Source organism: Caretta caretta, chromosome 5 (assembly GCF_965140235.1).
Source record: "Caretta caretta isolate rCarCar2 chromosome 5, rCarCar1.hap1, whole genome shotgun sequence".
NCBI lineage: Eukaryota > Metazoa > Chordata > Testudines > Cheloniidae > Caretta > Caretta caretta.
Window position 1 is genome coordinate 127,889,341 of NC_134210.1, and position 26,856 is coordinate 127,916,196.

Sequence of the window (26,856 nt, forward strand, 5' to 3'; positions counted from 1 at the left end):
TTTAGATATTCATATTCTGCACATCCTCATGATAGTTGCCTTTCTTAGGGCTTGTCTACGTATGAAAGTTAATCTGGAATAAGGTAGAGTGTGAATTAATTAAACTCAGAATAAGGCACTGTTATTCTGGAATAAGAGCAGCCCCACATGGAGTTTATCAGGAATAACTCCCTGTTAGGGGGCTTATTCCTTCACCCACTTACTTTCCTGGTCCTTCTCACATGAACAGAGAATAACAATACCCGAAGTCCAAAGGTGCAAACAGTTCAATGTTTATTGGGGTGAACTTCCAGCAAGCATGATTCCAGTTTCCTTCCTTAGTGTCCCCCTTCCCAGCTCTAAGAAGAAAAGGAGTACTAGTGGCACCTTAGAGTAGAGCCTTACACCTGTGTCCCTATTCCCATTCCTGCCCTTAGCCAAACATGATTCCAATTTCCCCACCCCCATTCCCTGTTCCCATTTCACCCACCCACTTCCTGATTGACTGCAGACTATATAGTAAACCTTGAGTTCAGCTTAGCGATACCTTAACCAATCATTTTACTGCAATTTAACTAACCAATCCCAACATATTGTAACATGATTATTTAACCAATTATATCCCACCACCTTAATTAGTTTACACCAGCAAAATTAATTATACATTAGACAGAAACAATCACAGAACCAGACAGAGATTATGCAGACGAACAATAGGGAAATGGGGACTACAGTGATAGAACACACAGAAATAAGGATTTCACATCCCAGCTATTGATAAGTGAGTTCTTGCCAGACAGGATGCTATCAAACTAAGTTTCCTTTTACATCTTCTAGGCACTTCCCTTTCTCTGAAGGCTATAGGCATTATCAGGACAGGATTGTATTCCTAACAGCCCAATAGCACCTTCTTTCAATGTGACTAGTTTGGAATGTGAGGATGTGACCGTTGGCTTCCCAGCTTATGGCGGCCTCTGCTGCTTAGCCAGAGGCCTTAGCCTAAGAACAGGGCCTCAGACTGTCACAGTAAGAGAAGGCTCTTACACCAGCAGACAATGATTTTGATTCTCTCTTTTATACCTCTATAACTAGCCAAATGATAAGAATACACCTAAATTCTTAGAGTATAGGTCTTTACAGACAGGCCTGAATATCTATATCCTAACACTCCCCACGTAGACAAGCCTTTCAGAATGACATGGGGCCACCATGTAGCCTATTTGGTGTTCGGTTTCTTTTTTTTTTTTTGGTGGTTCTCTCTCTCCCAGAATGCAGAGGAAGGCTAGGAAGTAAATTGTTTAATTTATTATTATCAGTAGTGTTGTTGTGGGAAAGTTCTGAGTTTTGCATTTTATCCGGAAGATGGTGGGTTTTGTGGCTACTCCAATTTCAAAGCCATGAGCCAGTCACTGAGAAACAGCTGTCTCCTGCTTTTCCAAGTTTCACCCTGGTTGTTAAAAATTCCATTGTCCTTGATGGCAGAAGGTCAGAGTAGCCTGGACCTCACCCATTTTGGTCCATGAATTTCAGAAGCAGAACCTTGAATCCACACTGGGGGGTCAGTGGAGTGTCGGGAGTGAGAATGTGATGTGCTCACGCTGTCCTGTGTTGCTTAGTTGCTGGATGGGCTGCCATATTCTGAATCAGTGGAGCAGTCTTGGGACTGATGCTGTCCTCCCAACCCTGTTGCACTGCACTAAATTAGCCTGAAGACCATGACGTGGATCTCTCTGGTTAACATGCATGGCCCCTGGCCAGACAGAGATGGAAGAATGGGTTTCCAGCAGTGGTTACTGTCTGGGAATCCAGCAGCAGTGTCAAAGCCTCTCTATTGAGAATGGTATGTTCTTGGATAGTTCTCTTTCCATTTGCACCACTTCTGTCTTGCCTGGGGTCAGATACTGTTAACTGCTTTTCATCTAGACACTGATCTTGCTTAAGCACTGAATCTGCTGGGAGGTGTCGCTCTGAGCATTTGATATTAAGGATAAGCAGAGCTAGGTGTTGTCAAGCTGTGACTTGGATCCATGATTTGGGTGATTGGCATTTTGCATCTTTCTATTTCAAGAGATGTGTTTGCAGAGTCAGGAAGACAGCACTGCATTGGTTTACATTTGCTTTGCATTTGGGAAGTTACCTTTGCAATCATAAAGGTTAAAAATACAATTTCTTGGCTACCCAAAGCTGACAATGATGGATTGTTAGAGGAGGTGTTCAATGCTCCACAGGCTAGAGGATTAGTAAAGTCCTCGTCACAAATAACACTGTGGATTATTAAAATTTTTCCAGTTTTAGTAGTAATACACTTTACCTTTTACCAGTAACACGCAAATAAACAAACAGCATGTCTCCATTTGGAGAATGAAAACAGCCAAGCTCATTTTGTAATTTCTAGTCAATTTCAGCACTTTGCAGGAATTTTGAGCTTAACCCTGCAGTGGAATGTTTGTGCGTACACACATATGTAAGCACACACTCTCTCTCTCTCTCTCTATTTTATCCATGGAAATATTTAACTTAGGTTTTACATTCTTTTTTTATCTCAAATTTTGAGCCATATTTGACCTGACAGTATATCCCTTTAATTATTTTTACAACTTTACAAGCTGTAACTAGAAAAAGAGTAACTGAATCCAGACTTCTCAACTTCTTCTCCTTTTGAGGTCCATCATCCATTTTAGTCCCAGAGTTACCTACATTCTATACACATTTGACATCCCTTCATATTTTATTGCTGAAAATTACTGATCCCAGCAATGCAGACTCATTGAGCCAGAGGTTCTAGAGAGAGTTATTTACACCAAATGAAGGATTCTACTGCTTGTTACATTTCCTGCAGGAGTAATTTTTTTGTCTCCCTCATCTGTTGTCTGTCACAAATTGCATCCTACATTTGGGCCTTGTTAGGGCTGTGTAACTTAATGAAGCCAATTTAGTCTCTTTTTGTTATCAGTGTTTCACCAGTGGATGGCCATAGAGACTGCCAAGAGGAATTACTATAGATGTATTTTTAATAACTATTTATTTAGGAAGTTTTCACAGGTTTACAAATCATTGCCATGTAAATATCAGCAACACAACAATAATGGTTCCAGGTCAGCTTCCTTTTCTGTTTAGAGAAACATTCTGCAACAGTTAACATCAACTGCAGGCAGACACTGTTCTCTCTCTCTAACCAGGGTCTGAAGGAAGAACAGAGGTACAGAGCTGGTAGGTTTGCTCTCCAGGCACAGTGTTCAGCAGTGGGTTCCTCTGCACTGATGCTGATAGTTAGCCCAGGACAAAACCATTCTCATCTGTGTTGCAGAGTGTTCAAGATTGGAGCTGGTTGGGAATTTTTTGGTGAAAGTTTTTTGTGGGAAAATGCTGATTCATTGAAACCAAAACTTTTTGTGGACCCCAAATTAGCCAAGTTGTTAGGGCCCCTGTGTTTTGGGAGACCCGGGTTCAGGTTGCTGTCAGTTGTTGGCTGTTTGTGTGTGCTCTCTGTGTGCTGCACCAGTGCTGCACAGATAGCTGATGCAGCAGACCTCGATAGAACGGCCCAAGAAAACCACCGACTCGGTTCAGTAGCAAAGGTGCCCAGCCAGGTTAATTGTCAACAAAGCACAGTAGTAGCACCCGGTGGACTCTGGGGATATTAAGACATGTATGCCTGTGACAATGGACTCGGCTCAGTGAGTGGCAGGACTCGCTGCTCCCCCTCGGCTGGACAAAGACACTCTCTGACCCCTCTTTTATAAACTGATACAAACAAGTTAGGTATTGCCCCGTCAAGGCTGATTTCCCCACTCTGGCACTTTGAGTGCAGAAGGTGGGGGCCCGCAAGGATTCTAAAAATTAATACTGGCCACTCCAGGCCTGTATTAAACTCCCAAGGTTACAGCTTTTCTCTGACCTGGGATGGGTAGATGCTGCCACCACCCAAGTGCAAAAATCCCTTTTGAGAACCCAGGAAGGCACACTTGGGAATTCCTTCCTGTGGGGTAACCACAAGCCCTTCCCACCCCCGGAAGAGCTGAGAAAGAAAACAAAGGAAATCAGCTGTTGCCATGAGCTAAGTAAACAACATACGCACAAACCTCTTAGAGATACAAAAATCCAATCCTGTTCTTTAAAAAGGTAAATTTTATTAAAAACAAAAAGAAAGAAAATACATCTGGAACTTAGGCTTTTTGCTAGGTTTAAAAAAAACAATTACAAGGATTAAGCATCAAGATCGCTTCTTGAGGTCCAGTTTAAAGGTTACAAGCAAAACAAAAGCACCTGGGCTTAGCACAGAGGAGTCCACAAGCCATAAAGAAATAAGAGAGAGAAACCTCATCGCATCTCCCTAGACATTTCCTGATCTACTTACATAGCTTCAGTTTCAAATGAGTAGTTTCTAGGTATGCTCTGATTATTTTCATACCTGGCTCAAGCATTTACAGCTTGGCTCCAGTCCTATCCCTGCTCTCCGGGAGAACAACCAGATAGACAAAGGGGGAAGTTTTTTCCCAATTTTAAAAAGTTGTAGCCTTACCATTGGCTCTTCTGGTCAGGTGCCCACTCCCTTCCTTTTACCTATCGACTTTTTTTAACCCTTTACAGGTAGAGCAAGTAGAGAACAACTGCTAACAGGGATTTTATAGCTAACTGACTAGCTGGGTGTCCATAAAAGGGAGCTACCCTTTCCCCCCCCTCCTTCATTTATCACAGCCCCTCTGACATAGTTAGTTACATCCTTTACCTTGTACATGTGGGTTCAATCAAAACATCTCTATCCATCACCCTGCCATCCTGATCTTATCCTTAGGACAAGTCAGTGTGTCCCTGTATTATCTTTGGGGAGTATGTTTACACCATACCCTTGTATCAGGGTGTTCTAGTACTATCCTTCTGGAATGTGTTTAAGTGAATACTTAGTGCCTACGAGTGCTTGTGTTTTTGCAACACCAGCCCTGTTCTTGCCAAGTTCATGTATCAGATATAGAACCTGCAAGCACGCATCTGCTTTGTAACAGGTCCTGACTTTAGTTCAGACCTCACACCAGGCTCCTTATACCAGACCTAATGTCTCAGGCTCTCTCTTTCTCTTACATTGGTCTTTCCTCTGTTTGATTAGGAGCAAGTACTTGAACCTGGGTCTCCCACATCCCAGGTGAGTGCCCTAACCACCAAGGCTTGTACAACAACTGATTGTGCTCAGCCCTCAGCCCAAGGAGTTCACAGCCTAAACAGGAAACAGTTCAAACACACATGCATGGGTGATGTGACAGGGTCGGGCTAGATGGCTATAGGAGAGTAATAGAAGGCAGATATGTTAGCCCCAGGCTAAGTAGGTCCCTTTTCCCTGGGTAAATAACAGGGAAGGTTCCAGAACAATCAGGAACCTTCTGGAGACAATTAAGACAGGCTGATTAGAATACCTGCAGCCAATCAAGAAGCTGCTAGAATCAATTAAGGCAGGCTAATCAGGGCACCTGGGTTTTAAAAAGCAGCTCACTTCAGTTTGTGGTGTGCATGTGAGGAGCTGGGAGCAAGAGGCACTAGGAGTTGAGAGTGAGAATCATAGAATATCAGGGTTGGAAGGGACCTCAGGAGGTCATCTAGTCGAACCCCCTGCTCAAAGCGGACTGTTGGAGGACTGAGGTGTACAAGCATAATCAGACACCAGGAGAAAGGTTCTATGGTGAGGATAAAGAAGGTGTTGGAAGGAGACCATGGGGAAGTAGCCCAGGGAGTTGCAGCTGTCGCACAGCTGTTCCAGGAGGTACTCTAGACAGCTGCAGTCCACAGGCCCCTGGGCTGAAAACCGGAGTAGAGGGCGGGCCTGGGTTCCCCCCCCAAATCCTCCCAACTCCTGGTCAGACACAGGAGGAGTCGACCTGGACTGTGAATTCAGAAAAACGGCCAAGCTGAGGGCTGCCGTGAAGCTGCAAGGCGAGCAAATCCGCCAATAAGCGCAAGACCCACCAAGGTAGAGCAGGAACTTTGTCACAGTGACTATATAAAGATCAAATCACAAAACAATCCAGCTTGTTAAAAATTCTAAGCACTTGTGTCTCTGGCTATCACTCAAGGCTTTGTGGACAAAGTTATTTGCTTAGAAAATGTGTGAGTGCTGCTTTGGGTGAACACCTTTAATAAGTTGTGTCATTTTGCTTTTTAAAGTAAGGGCCAATAAGGTTTTAACTAGACTAGGAAAAATGTCAAAGCAGCTAACATGAGCTGGCTAAGCCCAACCTAAACTCGACCACCTTTCCTTGTCTAGAAAAAGCTTAACTTTTTCATAGACAGTGTAAAATGACTTCGACTTTGGAAAAAAAACCGATATACATATATGTAAACACATACTTTGTGCAAGGAAGTAACAAATTTGGCTCTAGACATTTGCGCCTGTACTAACTGAAAATTTGAAGTAAAATACTACTAAATCAGAATGGTAGCATATCACACCCACTTTGGACTTAGCTTGCACTGGTGTAAATGACTACATGAGGTCATTGGAAGAATCAGGTCCACAATGTGTATATGTATAACTATAGTGTGTGTACGCACACAAAGCAATGTGCTTAAAATAAAAAATCTGTTTTTCTGCCATTATTCTTTATTATTAAAGAATTATTATTTATTATTATTACTATGCTGTTTGCATAAAAACACAAGCTTTTGCTGTTTATTCCTCACTTAGCCATATTGTATTAGTTTCCCCTTCTATAAAACTAGAAAAATTATACTTGCCCACTTTTGTAGATAGCTTTGAGATCTAGGACCAGATTTTCAGCTGGTGTAAATTCACACCTTTATTCTGGCCCTTGCTCATGAAAAGTACTGTGTAATTACTATATATCACTAGTCAGTGCCCAAATATGTCATCACAGTATTATCATTATCGTGTGACACTAAAGGACAGGTGGATGTTTACCACATATCCTATTTACAAGCAAAATAATCTTCAGAGTGAGGCAGGGAGGAAAAATAATTCAGAAAATATGGCATGCAGCAGCAAATCGGACTTCCCCCGATTGCCATGAGTTTTCAAAGATAATGGCCAATGGCTCTGCAATCACATCCGCCAATTCCTTTAGCACTCTCGGATGCAACGCATCCGGCCCCATGGACTTGTGCACGTCCAGCTTTTCTAAATAGTCCCAAACCACTTCTTTCTCCACAGAGGGCTGGCCACCTCCTCCCCATGCTGTGCTGCCCAGTGCAGTAGTCTGGGAGCTGACCTTGTTCGTGAAGACAGAGGCAAAAAATGCATTGAGTACATTAGCTTTTTCCACATCCTCTGTCACTAGGTTGCCTTCCTCATTCAGTAAGGGGCCCACACTTTCCTTGGCTTTCTTCTTGTCCAGGTAATCTCCACGCCGGATTTTAGCATTGAGAGGGAAGAAAATGAAGTAAGAAAGGATACAGCCGTGGGTAGGAGAATGCATATAAGGAGGAAGGGCAGTGTGGATACCAGTCTAACAGGTTATATTGGCTGTAGAATGACCGTGCCTAATAGGGTGCAGAATGTGAGCGAGGCCAAACAGCAAAAATTAAGATGTTTGTAAATCAATGCGAGGAGCCTAGGTAACAAAATGGAGGAACTAGAGCTACTGGTGCAGGAAGTGAAACCAGATATTATAGGGATAACAGAAACATGGTGGAATAGTAGTCATGACTGGACTACAGGTATGTGCTGTTTAGGAAAGACAGAAATAAAGGTAAATGTGGTGGAGTAGCATTGTATATCAATGATGAGGTAGAATGTAAAGAAATAAGAAGCGATGGAATGGATAAGACAGAGTCCGTCTGGGCAAAAATTACATTGGGGAAGAAAGCTACTAGGGTCTCCCCTGGGATAGTGCTTGGTGTGTGCTATAGACCACCAGCATCCGATCTGGATATGGATAGAGCCCTCTTTAATGTTTTTAATGAAGTAAGTACTAATGGAAACTGCGTGATCATGGGAGACTTTAATTTCCCAGATATAGACTGGAGGACGAGTGCTAGTAATAATAATAGGGCTCAGATTTTCCTAGATGCGATAGCTGATGGATTCCTTCATCAAGTAGTTGCTGAACCGACTACAGGGGATGCCCTTTTAGATTTGGTTTTGGTGAGTAGTGAGGACCTCATAGAAGAAATGGTTGTAGGGGACAATCTTGGTTCAAGTGATCATGAGCTAATTCAGTTCAAACTAAATGGAAGGATTAACAAGAATAAATCTGCAACTAGAGTTTTTGATTTCAAAAGGGCTGACTTTCAAAAATTAAAGAAATTAGTTAGGGAAGTGGATTGGACTGAAGAATTTATGGATCTAAAGGCAGAGGAGGCCTGGGATTACTTTAAATCAAAGCGGCAGAAATTATCGGAAGCCTGCATCCCAAGAAAGGGGAAAAAATTCAAAGGCAGGAGTTGTGGACCAAGCTGGATGAGCAAGCATCTCAGAGAGGTGATTAAGAAAAAGCTGAAAGCATACAGGGAGTGGAAGATAGGAGGGATCAGAAAGGAAACCTACCTTATTGAGGTCAGAACATGTAGGGATAAAGTGAGACAGGCTAAAAGTCAAGTAGAGTTGGACCTTGCAAAGGGAATTAAAACCAATAGTAAAAGGTTCTATAGCCATATAAATACGAAGAAAACAAAGAAAGAAGTGGGACCGCTAAACACTGAGGATAGAGTGGAGGTCAAGGATAATCTAGGCGTGGCCCAATATCTAAACAAATACTTTTCCTCAGTTTTTAATAAGGCTAAAGAGGATCTTAGGGATAATGGTAGCATGACAAATGGGAATGAGGATATGGAGGTAGATATTACCATATCCGAGGTAGGAGTGAAACTCAAACAGTTTAATGGGACTAAATTGGGGGGCCCAGATAATCTTCATCCAAGAATATTAAAGGAATTGGCACATGAAATTGCAAGCCCATTACCAAGAATTTTTAATGAATCTGTAAACTCAGGGGTTGTACCGTATGATTGGAGAATTGCTAACATAGTTCCTATTTTTAAGAAAGGAAAAAAAAGTGATCCGGGTAACTACAGGCTTGTTAGTTTGACATCTGTAGTATGCAAGGTCTTGGAAAAAATTTTGAAGGAGAAAGTAGTTAAGGACATTGAGGTCAGTGGTAAATGGGACAAAATACAACATGGTTTTACAAAAGGTAGATCATGCCAAACCAACCTGATCTCCTTCTTTGAGGAAGTAACAGATTTTTTAGACAAAGGAAATGCAGTGGATCTAATTTACCTAGATTTCAGTAAGGCGTTTGATACCGTGCCACATGGGGAATTATTAGTTAAATTGGAAAAGATGGGGATCAATATGAAAATTGGATAAGGAATTGGTTAACAGGGAGACTACGCTGGGTCCTACTGAAAGGTGAACTATCAGGCTGGAGGGAGGTTACCAGTGGAGTTCCTTAGGGATCAGTTTTGGGACCAATCTTATTTAATCTTTTTATTACTGACCTCGGCACAAAAAGTGGGAGTGTGCTAATAAAGTTTGCGGATGATACAAAGCTGGGAGGTATTGCCAATTTAGACAAGGACCGGGAAACGATACAGGAAGATTTGGATGATCTTGTAAACTGGAGTAATAGTAATAGGATGAAATTTAATAGTGAGAAGTGTAAGGTCATGCATTTAGGGATTAATAAGAAGAATTTGTTATAAGCTGGGGACACATCAATTAGAAGTAACGGAGGAGGAGAAGGACCTTGGAGTATTGGTTGATCAAAGGATGACTATGAGCCGTCAATGTGATATGGCCGTGAAAAAAGCTAATGCGGTCTTGGGATGCATCAGGCGAGGTATTTCCAGTAGAGATAAGGAGGTTTTACTACCGTTATACAAGGCACTGGTGAGACCTCACCTGGAATACTGTGTGCAGTTCTGGTCTCCCATGTTTAAGAAGAATGAATTCAAACTGGAACAGGTACAGAGAAGGGCTACGAGGATGATCCGAGTAATGGAAAACCTGTCTTATGAAAGGAGACTCGGGGAGCTTGGCTTGTTTAGCCTAACTAAAAGAAGGTTGAGGGGAGATATGATTGCTCTCTATAAATATATCAGAGGGATAAATACCGGAGAGGGAGAGGAATTATTTAAGCTCAGTACCAATGTGGACACAAGAACAAATGGATATAAACTGATCATTGGGAAGTTTAGACTAGAAATTAGACTAAGGTTTCTAACCATCAGAGGAGTGAAGTTTTGGAATAGCCTTTCAAGGGAAGCAGTGGGGGCAAAAGACCTATCTGGCTTTAAGATTAAACTGGATAAGTTTATGGAAGAGATGGTATGATGGGATAACATGATTTTGGTAATTAATTGATCTTTAAATATTCATAATAAATAGGCTGAATGGCCTGTGATGGGATGTTAGATGGGGTGGGACCTGAGTTACTACAGAAAATTCTTTCTTGGGTATCTGGCTGGTGAATCTTGCCCATATGCTCAGGGTTTAGCTGATCGCCATATTTGGGGTCGGGAAGGAATTTTCCTCCAGGGCAGATTGGAAGAGGCCCTGGAGGTTTTTCACCTTCCTCTGTAGCATGGGGCACGGGTCACTTGCTGGAGGATTCTCTGCTCCTTGAAGCCTTTAAACCACGATTTGAGGACTTCAGTAGCTCAGACATAGGTGAGAGGTTTATCGCAGGAGTGAGTGGGTGAGATTCTGTGGCCTGCGTTGTGCAGAAAGTCAGACTAGATGATCATAATGGTCCCTTCTGACCTTAGTATCTATGAATCTAAGTAGAAAAATCAGTTCTAAGAAAAATAAACTTGTCCTTAAAATCTACAGCAATAGTTGGTATTTTATACTTATTTGTTGTTTAATGTGCTGAATTTGGTTAAAATTTGGTTCTCCCTGATATTGTGTCCTCCAGTTTTATGCAAAGCAGTTTTCCTTGGTTACATTTTACTCATAATGTTTTAAACCAGTTTGTAAAAAAACAGGACATTAATTTATAGTTTGTTTTAGGGCCTCTCCCTTCACACGTTTCTTAAACTACAAGTAATCAAAAATGCAGTTTTCCTTAAAAAAAGGGGGGGGGGGGAAGGGGGGTTTAAGTTGTATTTTCCCAACGAAGTTACAATCCTCTACCATAGTCAGTTTCAGTGCTCTGATCGACTTGCCATCATTCATAGGAATTAGGCCTGACTTGTCTCAAGAGATCTCTATTAGTCACTCATGCAAGTTTCAAATAATTAGATGTAACATACTTATGGGTTTGGTTCTAGATGCGAGATCTCCAACCCTGGAATACGATAGCCTTCATCCCAGGTTGAGTTTGTCTGAGGATCGTCTTACAGTAAGCTGCAGCTGGAGGAGGAAATTTTACCCTTCTAGCCCCCAGAGATTTGATAAGTTATGGCAAGTCTTGAGCAAAGATGCCTTCTTCTCTGGGAGCCATTACTGGGAAGTGGACGTGCTTCATGCTGGACAAGGATGGTGGATTGGAGCAGCGTTCCCTTCAATCAAGAGACATGGAGACTCCGAAACTTGTCGACTAGGGTGGAACAGAGCATCCTGGTGTATAAAAAGGTTTGACCTTGAATATTGGGCATTTCACAAAGGAGAGAGGACCCTGATCCTAACACATGACGATCCCGAACGAATTGGTGTTTTCCTGGATTACGAGGCTGGCATCCTCTCGTTCTATAATGTAACGGTTGGTATGGCCCACCTGCATACGTTCCGCTGCAAGTTCACAGAGCCTCTTTACCCAGCACTTAGGCTATGGGAAGGTGCAATAACAATCTGCAAACTGACTTAGGAAGTGATGAGACAAAGAAATGGAGCCTGCTTTTCAATTATGTGTGTGTAAAACTACTTTAAAAGGAGTTATAAATTAATTCTCCCAGATTACAGCAACCATGCTGTAAGGCTTTAAAGGGTGTAGCTACAGGTATATTTCTGACTCAATATTGATCACTAAAATGTGATTCTCAGTACCCAGTTTAGATACTCAGGTCTTTGTCAAATCAAATACCCCAGAAGGTACTATTATAGATGGGTGATTTTTACATGATTGTATTTTCAAAGTGCTCTTCTGCCATTTATGAATGGCATCAGGTTATGGAATTGTAAGAATCCTCCTCAGGGTGTCTAAAAGACTAAAGCAATTTTACACTGTATTTTTGTAGTGGATTGTGGCTTACAAAATAGAACACTGTCCTATTTTAAATTACATGATAGCTATCATAATTTTTGCAACTGACATTTAGAACAGGAGCTAGCAGTCCATTTTATTAAACTACTACCCTACCTCCAGCTGGCTGGAGAGAATACCATCTTGCCATAGGTATAACTCTGAGCTTGGTTTATGTAAGATACAACTTTTAGTTTAATTTTGTTATTTGTCTGAATTTGGAGAACAGATCCAGTAACCGAAATAGCTCATGGTAAAAAGCTTCAAAGAACAATTGAAGGATTGCTTTCACTGTTGCCTAAAACTCATTTCAGATTTTCCTGGAGTAAGGGCTTCTATATCTACACTAACTAGTGTTGTTCGGCTCCAGTAACTAGACCTTGAATTGAGCTGATTTTAGTAGTACAGCACACTCGCCACTGGTGGAAGCCTGTCCTACTGTTTTACAGTCAAACTTTCCGTAGATGCACTCCTCCAGAAATGCACACTGCAGCAGTTCTGAAGGTGGCCACCCTTCACCCATATACTAGCAGGGTATTGTGAGAGAAAGCACTGTGATGCTGTACAGCTCCCATTTGGAAGTCGGAGGCATGTAGAAAAGGACCATCTCCACCTTAGATTCTAGCTGCATTGTCACTTCCACCACAGAGCTTATGGAGCTGGGAGATTTTACTTTAATTTCTCTCCAGCTTTCTAATTTCAAAGGCACTCAATTATTGCTGCTTAATGAGGACAGTGTTTTAACACACTCACATGCAAGTGGGTTGTTATGCACACCCAACTTTACAAATACAGTAACTTTGAGAGCAACAGTCATAAGAGTGGTGGCTTGTTCTTTTCCCAAATCCATAATACTTAAACTTCAGAATGATTTCTTAGATTATATCCACAAAAGTCCTTTTTCTAGTGTAGACCCAGCTGTAGCACTTTAACTACTGTATTCGCTAACCTTGTGAGAGCACAGGCCTAGCAATGCCAGAGGCACACCTACAATAATGTTCTCATCTGTATTGTAGTGCATGGGATATTAAGAAAAATGCAAGGGCTAGGTCTCTTTGTTAAAATGAAATGGCAAAGTTGCAGCTTTTGTTTGACAAACTTGATTCATTTTTGTTTTAAGTTTTCAATAAAAATGTTTATTTTAACAATCATTTAGCATCATCTTCTACTAAGGCAAGCATACTGAATCAACTGAAGCTCACAATCATGATTCATACAATTTCAGCAAGAAGCTGAATGAAACAACCTCTTCCCATCTTAAATGTATAGGCACTGCAGTAGTACGTTTAAGATAAACATTAAGCAGCCCACACCTCTGCTTATATTGTCAGGGTGTCCAAGATACCTAAAGTCATAGGAGGTAGAAAGTTCCATCAACATCATTGATAAAAATGACTTTATCAATTCTAATAAGGTATTTCTCCAGTTATTAAGGTAACTGAAGAGTATTACCTGCAGCCCATAGCTGCCATTTCTCCTAGCCTATAACCCTGCATGCAGGAGCGAAGCAGCAGCAATCAGTTGGCAAGGAGCAAGGCTGCTGTAGCAGGAGGCTGCAATTCTCACTGTAAAGGAGATGATGGGGAGGAAAGGTAGCCAGGAGACACAAATGAGTTGTCACAGGGGAGCAGAAATGCTGTGCGTAATCCAGTCTCTAGCATCAGATGATTGAAAGGTGTTTACAAAAAAAAGAAAGGTCACTGGGAATATTTACTGCATGATAGTTCTACTGAGACTGGCATATTGACATCTTAGATCTAGATCATCCCAAAAGGAACCTGTACATACTGTTCACTGAAATAAACCATCACCCAAATAACCATTACTGCGAGATCATGACAATGAGCAGTATACAAGACATTTCTGAACAGGATCTTTGGTGATGTTGAAGATTACATCCTTTTTTAGCACAATATTACACAACTTCTAATAAAACTGGGTTCATAATTTCATGTAAGTTTACGGCAAATATCTTTTTGCCAACATGACATAGAAATTCTGTTCAGATTCTCATACCTAAATCCCTTCATTTCTAATGTACCATGCTATTAATTCCAAAGAGTATGGCTGCAGTACTGTACTGCACAGCATGTTATGAACAATACAGAAGTGAATGCTTACATTTAGCATTTCACTTTTTTAACATGATTTTCTATTGCATCCTCAGTGATTGTTTCATCTTCTTCAATGTTTATTTTGACCTTTTTGCCAACCAGATCAAAAATTTCTTCTGGGAGGTATCCTTTAGGTTCTCCCACCTTCACTGTGAGCATGGCAAGAGTCAGCACCGTACCTTCAGGGATAGGCACTTTTGCCACCACGGACTTTCCCAGCTACAGAAATACCAACAGAAGAGGGTTAGAAAATTGAGCCAAGTGCATTCTAATTCATAAAGTACCAAGGACAAGCGACAGAGATGGAAAATGAGGTCTTTTTCTTACCAGCTACAAAGAAAACTCACTGACTTTCCTCTCTCATGTCTGCTCTACTTTCAAAATGCACTCATTTCAAATCAGTTTAGCAAAGATGTCTTAGTATGGAAATCTTCACTGTAAATATAGCTGAATGCCGCATTGTATTGAGGGCACAGGTGTCACCCAAATGCTTTCTAGAATCAGGAGTGTGAATGATTGGGGTTCTTCTAGTCACAGTGAAGAAAGCCTACCTTCCCCCAGACTGGTCAGGTTACTAGAAGAGAAGAGGTCTATGGATGCCTACGGCTCAAGCCTGACTCTACCAGAGGGCACTGCAGCCAACCTTTGGTTAACTGGAGCTGCACTGTACTTGCCCACCTTGGCAAGATTATCAGTAGAAATATTTATATGCTGACAAAACTAATGAATGAATTATACACAGTAGTAAGTCTGTGCTAACAAACAAACTCTGGAGCATTAGAAGTGTCTACACATGAATGCTGTTGCTGCTATCAGCAGCAAAAGAGTTTGGGATGGGGATGCAGAAGGAGCAATATTAATGGGAGTAGAAGAGGATCTGCAGTTAAGTTTGCAAGTAACTTCTCCTACATACTAAACAAAGAACAAGTAGTTGTCAGTCTAGTTGGCCTTTAGCTACATGTGAATTCAAAAGGAAAGTTACCTTTTCATTACAGGCCATTTCACAGGGCAAGAGCTGTTTGACTGGAGACCCCATTGCTTTTTCCACCAGACGGATCGTTCTCACCAATTCTGCCAGTTCATTCGGCTCCAGGGATGCCTGGTGATCACTTCCTTTCCATGTTTTGTCCAAAGTCACATGGCGTTCCAGTACTTTAGCACCCATAGCAACTGCTGCTACTGAAATGGCTACGCCAGTCTCATGTCCAGAATAGCCAATGGGGATATCGGGAAAAGCTGACTGATACGCCTTGAATTACAACAAAGTTGATCTGAATTATAAGGATATCAATTTCAGAGTCACAGAGAGCAAATGTAACAATGACTGTAAGTGAATATACAGACAACTAGTGTCATAAAACAAATGGTTGGCTGTTTAACAGGTAAATCCTGCTTTCAATTAACATGAACTAGCTGCACTGCACTACTGACTAGCCTGATTTTGTTTAAGGGGTTCACTGGGACAACCAGCATTGCGTAAGGAAGGGTTGGCTCATTGTACCTTAAAACTTCTCTGGTGTTTTTCCTAGTTAAGTTGTATCCGTCAGCACCTAAACGCCAAAGGTAGTGGGTTACACTAACAATGTGTGTCTCTGTTCCCATCCAAGAGTCAACTGGACAGAACCAATTTAAAAATGTCTATGAAAGCCTTCGGATACAGATTAACTTTAAAATAAAGCACCACACATAACATTGCAGCAGAGGATACTTCAGACCTGATCCTAAAAGTGCTTATATATGCATGAATAGTCTCACTGACAACAATGCAACTACTCATGTGCATTTTGTTAAGCATGTACTTAAATATTTTCAACAGTTTTGCAAACATTTATTTTCTTACCTCAGTATCCTTAGTAATTACAAATGTCCATGTGCCTACTACCAACAGGAACATACTATCTCAGGGCACAGATGCATTTTAATCACATTCTTGCTTTTCATTGGAAATATTAATTTAAAGTTTTCTGACCTGACCTACTATCTAGGTTCTTAGTGTCTGATTGCCTACACATTTTTGTTCTATGCCACGATAGAATGCAAGCACAAGATAATATTTCCATGCATATTTCACACCCAGCACCGTTTAAGTGTGCATGTATCGACTGATAATAAATAAATCAAGTTTCTTGATGCCACATTCTGCCAATCAGGGCTCCAGCAGAAGCTTTCACTTTGATCCTTAGGGGAACTAGAGAAACATGATATTTTCTGCCCTCTCAGCAGCAAATACCAGCATCACCAAGATCTAGGAATCGAAGTAAAAGTGCATTATTTCATCTGTGCCCTGCCTTCCCTATACGCTGTACATTACATATGATTCACTGACCGTTATCACATGGAGGTTGACATCTTCAGGCTGAAGAGGGTAAGCACTAGTGCACTGGAGAATGCAGAAGTTGGGATTGATCGGTTTCACAAGCTGATAAACCTTGTGCATTGTGTCCATTGACTGCATCCCACTGGAAATTACCATTGGGCGACCTAGCCGGTAAAACAAACGGTCATTTTTCTCCCAAGGCTTCATGACTTAGGGCTAATCTATATATGAAAGTTGCATTGGTTTAACATAAGATGTGAATTTAAACAGATTCGGTTATACTGGTCCAAAAGGTTGACTACTGCTATTTCAGTGCAAGAGTGGCTTATTTTGACATAGCTGAAACTTGTTCCAAACTGATTTAAGCTAAAGCAATATAAGGCTGGTTAAACTAAACTAAGTGTGTCCACACAGCCTTTTGTACCAGTTTAACTAAATCAGTTTAAAAAAAAAATCACACCTTTAGTTAAACCAGTGCAACTGTGTGTGTAGAGAATCCCTGAGATGTCAGAGCTACCAGATCACCGCACCTAAGCATTTATCAAGAATTTCATTTTGCTGTCTGAAATTAGTTAAACTAGGAAGAATGTTATGCCAGCAACAAAAACACCATGTCTGTTGTTCACTTAACGCTAAAATACACTACAAGCAATTGCATTCTATTTAAAGATGCATGATATTAAGTTTGCCTGATTGCTAAAACTGATGCTGTGACAGGTTGAGGGTATGTCTGTGTTAAATTGCTAACCTCATTTTGTTTCATGGGCTCTAAGCCAAGAGGGGAGAGAGCAGGGAGGCAGCTGGAACCCAGAACGCTCCTAGCTGAAGGACATGGGAAAAAGAGGAACAGAGACTGTTTTAAAACAGGGGAGCTTCTCTAAGAAAGGGGCCAGACCACAGAGACATACAAGACGACTAGGCTAAGGAGGCAGGACAAGCTGACTAGCCTATGGATGCTGATCACACCGAGGACTCATAGAATGGGTGAAATCGGGGAGGGGGGGCACTGCATTTAGGACTGTTTGTTATTTTCTAAAGATCTATATCTCTCTACTGTACTTTGTTAAGAGTAAATTGTTTGTGATTAAGAAATCCCGTTGCTATGTCTGTGTTCCTTGCTTTCCTGCCATGCTGTCACTGAAGGGGTAAATAAAGCTCAGAGTGCCCACAGAGAGGTGGAGCTTGGATGGAACATGTACAAGCAACTGGGGGCTTGGGAGAGCTAGGTCACTGGTTTTGGGGTCTAAAGTGGCTGGACTGCAGGGACCAACTGCTCAAGAAGGATGTTAGATATGCACTCTACACCTGGGAGTGTGCCTGAGAAACCCAGAGCTAGAACCAGGGGCTTAGACGTATGTGGGCTCCAGCAGCTGGCTTCATGCACAACAGACTGGTGGTCCATTTAGAGAGAGCGCTTGGGCCAGGCTGTAACAGACGATATCTAAAGGAATTCACAAGGAGACATAATCTGAAACTGAGAAATTACTGAAACTGTCTCAAGTGGGAGGTAAATGGTTGGGACCTGATATACTGGGACTCAGTGACGGTTAATAAAAAAGTCAAAAATAAAACCATTCACCTTTCTTTGCTGTTTTTTCCAAATATGGAAAATTGTTTGTATCCCCTGATCCTACTTTAAAAAATGGAACATCCAGTTCATGCAGAAACTCGACCGCCATCTATGAAAAGAGAACACATTTTTTTTTTTTAATTCCTAAAATTACCAGTCCCCCTCCTACTCAACATCAACAAAGAATCACCCACAGTGGATAACTATGCCCTTCTTTTCCATAAGAAAGACTAGGTAATTGTAACAAAAGTACTTGATATTCAAGGCTATGCACACACATACTCCAACGAAAACGTATCCCTATAGTATCAATCACACCACTTCCCACTCCCGGATCAGGGACAACATATTGAATGCATGGGGCCAAATTCTGCAGACTAACACCCTGTGAAATCCCAAACAGCACTGAATTTGGCCCAAGAAGTTTAGTCTAGCAAGATTAAGTATAGTGTCTATAGTGTGACTAAATTTACTGGCCAGGAAAGGTGCTGGATAGATAGAGCTAGAGACTGATATCGGCTGTCCATGAATTGCTTTGAGATCCTTGGGGCTATATCAAAGTATCTTTGTTGCTATCCACAGAATGAGGAGCAAGAGCACTAGCTTCACCACATCGATTTGCCTATGTGCCTCCACCATGAACTGAAGGTCCCACCTCTAGGCATCAGAGAGTAGTGCAGCTTCCAGGTGTTTTTAATCTTTGGCCTCTCTCAAGTGACATTAATCAGATTCAGCTGAGCTGGTGATTTTTGCTTCAGGTGGTAGTGTAGCCATGATATAGGAGAGGTGGGGAGGTAATATCTTTTGTTGGTGAGAGAGACAAGCTTTTGAGCTTACACAGAGCTCTTCTTCAGGTCTGGGAAAGGCACTCAGTGTGTCACAGCTAAATACAAGGTGCAACCATTTTTTTAGCATACGTAGTTAATGTATTGTGAGAAACTGTTAAGGTGAAGTGGCCAGTTAACACTTCCACAGTCAAAGAAGAGTTAGTGGGTTACAAGTTGTGGTAATAATAAAGACACTTAAGTCCATGATTTTTAGTGTCTAGCAAAATTATAAATTTAAGCTCTTACGCATGTCTTTTGAAGGTATTAGGCAGGTTCCTTTGAGGATGAGGCCTGAGAGGTCAGAATGGAGTGATCACTTTGTGAAAAGTGTTCACCCAGAGGTAATATGGTGTTTTTGACTTATTTTTCTGTGTGAGTTCATTGTAGAGCATAGTGATTGTCTGGTTTCACCCACATAGTTCTTACTGGGGCATTTAGTGCACTAGATGAGATATACCACATGTTGTGATAGGCATGCGTAGGTCCCAAGGATTTTGAATGGTGTGCTGTGGGGGGTGGGGTATTGATCATCATAGCGGTGGACATATATCTACAGGTTTTGCATCTGTTGTTATGGAGAGGGTCTGGGTGCCTCTTTGAGTTGATGCACCTTGGTCTATGGGGAGCCTGCTGGTGATTTTTGTGATGTGGACCTTTGTCCACTAGGAATGGACTAAGATCAACTCATTTCACTCATCAAATGGTAACAACTTTCAGCCAGTTATCAGCCTGGGCTGGATTTGAATCAATGACCCCAAAGGTGAAAGGTATCACCAACCTTCTGAAACAGTGATCAACTCCTCTCTTAGGATTTTGTTTTCTGGAGGCCCAGATGTAAATTACCAGGTGGATACTTTTGTTTATAGAATGCTTTCATTCTAAAGAGAAGGGATCCCCCTGCCATTTTTTAAAATAAAGAAGTCAGAATAGAAAATGATACAAGTCTCTAAACTATTGAGAGGTTCTATAATTGTATATTTAAGAGCTGTTTATTCAGTAGTTAGAGGATAGCAAGAAAAAAAATTATTCCTATTATGGGAAAAATTACTTCAGAACTGTTAAGTGGCATCTGGAAAAAATGTTACCACCCTACATAGGAAGCCAGAAGACACTTCTATTTTATAAATGCAACTAAGAAGATACATATAAAGCTGCATCAGAACATGTGAAATATTAACAGCTTTTTGAAATGTTAATTATACTCAACCCTCTTCTAAAAACTTATGTGCTGCAGACAAAATAATTCAGGTATTATCAGAGATCATGCAATGACTGCCATTACAATTGTAATTGGCCTCTAAGTAGAGGAGTCATCTGGAGGAATTAAAAATAAAACCATTATCAGCAGAGCTGTTACAAAACTCCTCCACACTTGCTCTGTTTTGGGAAGACATTAGAATAGCTACACAACTTTGTCAATGCTCGAAAGGACAGAAAATTCTGCAACTCATTAATTGTAGTTATGGGGTTTATTTAGAGGCTAAGGCCCGGATCTCCAAAAGGTATTTACTCACCAAACTTGCATTGAAGTTAACAGGAGTTAGATGCCTAAATATCTTTCAGGATCTGGGTCTAGGATTTATGCCAGAAAGAGGAAAAACAAAAGCAACTATGATCTATTCTAATTTGCCCCGCCTCTATGATGCTAAATCAAATTTCTTGTGCTTACGCTGTTGTAGCTCTTCATAATTATTTGAACTAAATAAACAAATTAGATTTGTGGCCCCGTTACCACTGAAAGGGCTTGGGGAAGATTACACAAAATAGAGATTTGGAGCCCAGCCCTTCTTAAGCATAACAGCTATTTTCTAACTCTATGCTAATTTTCTAAAAATATATGTTCTAGGAATTATTTTGGGGAAATTCTGTGGCCTGTGTTACTCAGGAGGTCAGATTAGATGATCAGAATGGTCCCTTCTGGCCTTGGAATCTATGAATCATTTCTTATGAAAAGTTGGCAAATCGTATGGGAGAGATTCAAGGAATAGGAAATAACCTTGAATGACGCACACGGTGCACACAGAGTGGTTCACTGGGACTCTGTTTTATCTTCACTACAAATTGGAACAGAGTAAATAAAGGAGTCACTCACTTCCTTTATACTTTACATTAATCAAAATCTCTTCCTCATATCATTAACAACTTAACTCTACATCTTCTATAGCACAAAATTCCATTAGTTATGTTCAGTTTATATTACAAATTGAAAAATATTTCACTGCATGAAGCATTTACAGTCAAAACAATAGTCACGATGAGGGCTGCAGACAGCTCCTTAGACAAATACATTATGCATTTGTGCCTTTTTGGGTCAATATTGTCAAATAAATTAGGAGGGCTGCCTCAGTCAGAAGATAGCAGCATCCAAAGTAAAAAAGAATTTATCCTGGAAGGTGCTAAGCAACTTCAGCTAGCCATTGGGAGATGGAAGGGGCTTGGCACTTCATAATAAGTGTTTCGTACTTTGTAGATCAAACACCAAATAATGAAGGGCGGGGTTTTCAAAAGTGTCTCTTTGAAAATCCCACTTTAAGATCCCAGATGTAAGAGCACATGAGGGATTGTTGGGTTTTATTTGTTAATGTAAAAGTTCACTATCCATTATTTAGCAAGCCTCCCTGACTTGAAGGCAGCATGAAGTGACCCACAACAGTATTTTTGCTCATCTGTTTCTAGGCCAAAATTGAAAAGCAAAGTTTATCAGGCACTTCAGCTGAAACACACTGAAAATGAGACTATACCTGTTGAATTTTCCAGTTAACAGACTTCAGCTATACCTCATGTTCAAAGGATTATCTGTTAACATCAAGATTATGTGCATAACTGAACTCAGCAACTACAACAGTTGAGGATTACAGAGGGCCTTTTTATTTCTTTAGACACACACACACCTTTGATGGAAGCAGCAGAATTATAGGCTTCATGGAGAAAATGTGTTTATAGGAGAGGACTTGAAGGCAGAGTGGGTAAGAGACTGTCAGACAGGATCAGGGTGTTTCGGGAAGAGGGAGTTGGATGGAAGGATTCCTGACGAAAGAGTAGGAAAAGACAACAAAAGGGACCATTAGTTTAGTGGTTTGGGTCATGCAAAGGGGGTATGGTGGCTAGCAAACAGACAAAACTGCAAAATAGCAGGGGCAGGGCTGAGAAAGGCCTTGACAGGAAAGGAATTTGATGCAAAGTGAAGGCTGAAGGAACCTGAAAGGAGGAGTGGACCATAGACAGGGTAACATGTAACTTGGGAGAGTTGCCAAACTCTTTTGTAACCAGGTTTAAACTGATAAAGATCGAGTTATTCAGAATTCTGGCTGAGACCTTTTCTTTAACTTGCTCCATTGTGTGTTGGCACTTCAGCGTATGAGAAAATGTATTTGGGGGACATTGGGTAGGAAACATATGCAACTGTAACTGGGGGCTAGTCTACACTGGCAACAGTAAAGCACTGCTGTGGCAGCACTTTAATGTGGCTTGTGTAGTCATGACAGAGCGCTGGGAAAGAGCTTTTTCTCTCTCTAAAACACCGACCTCCATGAGAGACATGGCTCCCAGCACCGGTGCACTGTTTACACGGGTGCTTTACAGTGCTGAAACTTGCTGCACTCAGGGGGATGTTTTTTCACACCCCTGAGCGAGAAAGTTGCAGCGCTGTAAAGTGCCAGTGTAGACAAGCCCTGACACACAATGGGACTGATTTAGGACAAAGTTGTACACTGGCTCTAATTTTCATTTGTTTTGTAGTTTAGAGTCCAAACAGACCCTTGATGTTAGTTTAACATACAAATCACACAATACTACAACTGTATTAATGCAAGAATTGCATTTTGCTCTCTGTCCCACTATAGCTCATGTACCTCATCCATGCCAGAGGCTGTGAAGTAGATGCCTATCTCCTTTGCATACTTTTGCAGCTCTCGATACTGGTCATGACTGAACTCCAGGTGGCGCTTGTGCTCTCCATAAGTCTTTCCCCAGGAGTGTTTGGAGGTATAGGGCCTCTCCAGGGCTTTTTTGTTAAATTTGTGCTCCAACTCACTCTTCTGGAACTTGGCACAGTCTGCTCCACACTCCTGAAAGACATATCATCTTAGAATCTGCACAGGACAGGTGCCACTGAATCTATAGTTCATAAGTACTGCTGAAAAGAAATACACAGAACCAAAGTAACAGTCTGGCTAACATTCTCATTTTGAGACTTATTTTCACATATAGCAGCGTCTTCTATCTTTGACAGAACTAACAAAAGTAACTGTGTGAGGGTGTCCGTAAAAATAATTTAGGATCACATGCAACAAAGACAAACATTTTTAAAAACCATGTATGTGTACTGTCAACTAATCACATCAATTATTTCCATATTGAATATCAGCTTTTATATGGAAAACACCGATCCTCTATAGACACCTTACTAAAGAGTGCTATTTGGAAGTTCAGTGAAAATAACAAAATATAAGTCAAAGTTGCAGTGCCAAGTGGACAGCAATCATTCATACACCAAGCATATATAGTATAGGTAGATAGTTCCTTTTCAGTTTCTTATAAGATTTTTACAATCTCTTGCTTTATTAGGTAAAATCTGACACACTTGTTCAGTCCCCCATCAATTTTTTTTTAAGTTGGGAAAATGGTTCAGATGTTTTCAATTACAGAATTGGGGAAAAAAGCAATTTTTCTATTTAAAAATGCAGCTTTAAAAAAAAAAAAAAACAGCTCTGGCACCTCAGTGGGAGATGAAGAAACTTAAAATTTGACAGGGATATAGTGCCAAGTGGCAAATGTGCCTTTCATGGATAAGATTCAAATCAGCTCTGATTTACCAGAGGGATAAGGGTTAAAAAAAATCCTCCATTCTTCACAGTTGCACACTGACTTTTATTATACAATAACACTCTGTATGGTACATATGGCTCCATACATGTACTCAGTCATGTGGTGAATGAGGCAGGATCCTGCATAAACAGTATGTGATCATATAGTCAAAGGAGGACCATGGTAGGTTAATTGGGCCACTTCCTCCTTTCACTTCACTAACCTTAGTGTTCCTGTAACACAGCTTTAGATAAATCTTTTTCAGTGTGACACGTCACCAGCTGGGAGAGGACTGCTGTCCTGCCTCTAATCTTGTGGGGCACCTAGGCCAGCTCAGAGCTCCATTGTGCCAGCAGATGCCCACGGGCTCTCACTGACCTGCACTCCCAGGGCTCCCTGATCTCTGGAGAGGGTATGTGGGAAGGCAGTGATGCTGTTGGGGAGCGGTGCTGAAATTCACTGCTCACAGGGAACAGTGAATAGGACACCCCATCCTCTTGCAAAGCTTCTGGGGTCGCCCCCACCCCTGAAACCTGCTCCCCCTCCCCCTAACACCCCTGCTCCCTTATAGACCCTTCAACACAGCATGCCTGCCCCACCCCTACAGCCCCCGGCACCCTAGCTCCTCCCCAAGCACACATACAGAGCCCTTCCCCCAGAGCCCTCGCCCCTACAGACCCTTCCCCCCAGCGCTCTCCAACCCCCACCCACTCCCCCAGAGCCTCTGCTCCCCACAGACCCCTCACCCCTACAGACCCCTTCCCCACACCCTCTGACCACACCCACTCCCCCAGAGCCCCTGCTCCCCACAGATCCCCTCACCCCTACAGACCCCTCGCCCGAGCGCCCTTTGATCCCCTCTCACTCCCCCCAGCAACCCTGCTCCCCAGACCCCTCACCCCAGTGCCCTCCAACCTCCACCCACTCCCCCAGAGCCCCTGCTCCCCACAGACCCCTCGCCCTTACAGACCCCTCCCCCCAGCGCCCACCAACCCCCAGCAACCCTGCTCCCCACAGACCTCTCGCCCCAGCGCCCTCCAACCCCCACTTACTCCCCCCAGCAACCCTGCTCCCCACAGACCCCTCACCCCTACAGACCCCTCCCCCAGCGCCCTCCGACCCCCACCCACTCCCCCAGAGGCCCCACTCCCCACAGAACCCTCGCCCCTACAGACCCCTCCCCCAGCACCCTCCGACCCCCACCCACTCCCCCAGAGGCCCCACTCCCCACAGACCCCTCACCCCTACAGACCCCTCCCTCAGCGCCTCCGACCCCACTCACTCCCCCCAGCAACCCTGCTCCCCACAGACCCCTCCCCCCAGCGCCCACCGACCCCCAGCAACCCTGCTCCCCACAGACACCTCCTCCAAGCGCTCTCCGACCAACACCCACTCCCCCAGACCCCCCTAGACCCCGCCCCCCAGACCTCCCGCAGCCTGCTCCCCACAGAGACCCCGCCCCTTTGCTCCCAGCAGAGCGCGGGTCCCTTCAGCCCCGCCCCGGCCGCGCGCACCTTGACCATGCGGATCATCTGCTTGGCGATGGCGAGGTCCCCCTGGTGGTTCTGGCCGATCTCGGCGATGATGAAGCAGGGCTGGGCCCCCCCGACCCGCCGGCCCGGGCACAGCTCGAACTCCAGCGGCATCGCGGTGCGCGGGCGAGCGAGCGCGAGCCCCAAGAGCAACGGCCGCCAACCGCCACTGCCCCCGCCCGGCGCGCCACCGCCAGCAGGGAGCCCGGGCTCTGTCACCGCGGGCCTCAGCCAATCCCCGCAAAGCAGCGCCGGTGGAGTCCCACCAATCAAAGCGCCTCATGCGCGCACGGAAGGGTGGGGCTAAGGAAGGTCCGGGTCCGGTTCGGGCGGGTGTGTCAGCCCCGGCCGTGTGGGGTGTGAGCCGCGCGCCCTCTGAGGGGCTGGTTCCCGAGGCAACCCAGCGCCGGGTGCCAGCCGGGGCCTAGCGGGTGCCAGCCCTTGGGAGTGCATTGCACGGTGGTGGGCGGGAGGCCCGCGCGGTCCCGAGAAAAGGTCTAAGGCAGGGCCCTGAAGAACCTGATCTTTCTCAGTTCAAACCTGGTTCCGACAGAGTTTGGCAACGCTCCCGAATTACATGTGACCCCATCTGTGGTCAGCTCCTCCTTTCAGGTTCCTTCACTCTGCGTCAGATTCCTTTCCTGCCAAGGCCTCTCTCAGCCCCCCCCGCTGCTGCTTTGCGGTTGTGTCCGGGGAATTGGTGCTGGTGTGGGAGTCTTCCCGAGGCGGTTTAACGAACGGGCGGTAGTTGAGGGCGTGGTGGTGGAAATCTGTGAGGGCGTTTAAACCATTTGTCCAGAAAATATCATTGACCTGTCTGAGATATATCATTCATATCCTGGTGTATTTGTCCAGAAATTCTTCTTCGAGGTGGTCCATGAAGAGGTTGGCATATTGGGGGACGCTTACCCATGGTTTTGACAAAGTGTTTGTTGTTATTGTTATGGGTGAGGATGAAATGGATGAGGCTGGTGATGTGTTTGGGGTGGATATCTGAGGGTTGTCTGTTATTTTATAAATATTTGAGGCAGGCAGCTACACTGTCATTGTGAGGGATGTTGGTGTATAGGGATGTGACTTCCATGGTAGCAAGGATTACCCTTCATGCAGCAATGGATGATTTTTCAAAGCCAGTCTCATGTTTTCCTGGGAGGAGGGAGGCTGACATGATTTTTAATGTTTGCGGTTGACAATATTGACACCACCAGTGAGCCAGGCAATTTAAACACTTAATGCCTCACCCACCCTCCACTTGGTCCCCACTCTTAGCCTCGCCTCCCATTGTCGAGTTCCTTTGGAGGATGGGGGAGGGAACTATTTGTACTCAGGCGAGTGACTATTGAAATGGTGTCCTCTAACTCACCAGCCCCACTCCCAGTACGTGTTGAGAGTCCTGGCTGCTTACTTTAGTCACAAAAGGACAACGTTACTACTTTCTCCTGCAAAGGTGATACAGCTATGGGAGAGCCATCTGGATTCTTTTCTGGCTCACATGTCATAATCAGAATTGTTAGCTAACGGGGACAGAATTGTTAATAAGAGGGGCATGATACAATTATATGAAATAATATGAATGGAAACAT

At 43.1% G+C, this 26,856-nt stretch overlaps 2 protein-coding genes across 2 annotated transcripts in view; one reads left to right on the plus strand and one right to left on the minus strand.

Moving 5' to 3' along the window:
* Window positions 1-13,255, plus strand: part of TRIM14 (tripartite motif containing 14) — a 27,358-nt gene extending 14,103 nt beyond the window's left edge. Inside the window, exon 6 of the mRNA XM_048849991.2 lies at window positions 11,197-13,255. Coding sequence (XP_048705948.2) covers window positions 11,197-11,732 — 536 coding nt within the window. The 3' untranslated portion in view covers window positions 11,733-13,255. The remainder of the gene's footprint in view (window positions 1-11,196) is intronic.
* Window positions 13,215-25,476, minus strand: NANS (N-acetylneuraminate synthase). Its single transcript, XM_048849995.2, has 6 exons — window positions 25,256-25,476; window positions 22,787-23,002; window positions 18,118-18,217; window positions 16,548-16,702; window positions 15,204-15,470; window positions 13,215-14,440 (listed from the first exon to the last, which is right to left on the minus strand). Exons 1-6 carry the CDS (start codon window positions 25,385-25,387, stop codon window positions 14,231-14,233), a joined length of 1,080 nt encoding a protein of 359 aa, XP_048705952.1. The 5' UTR covers window positions 25,388-25,476; the 3' UTR covers window positions 13,215-14,230.
* Window positions 25,477-26,856: the final 1,380 nt, after the last annotated feature.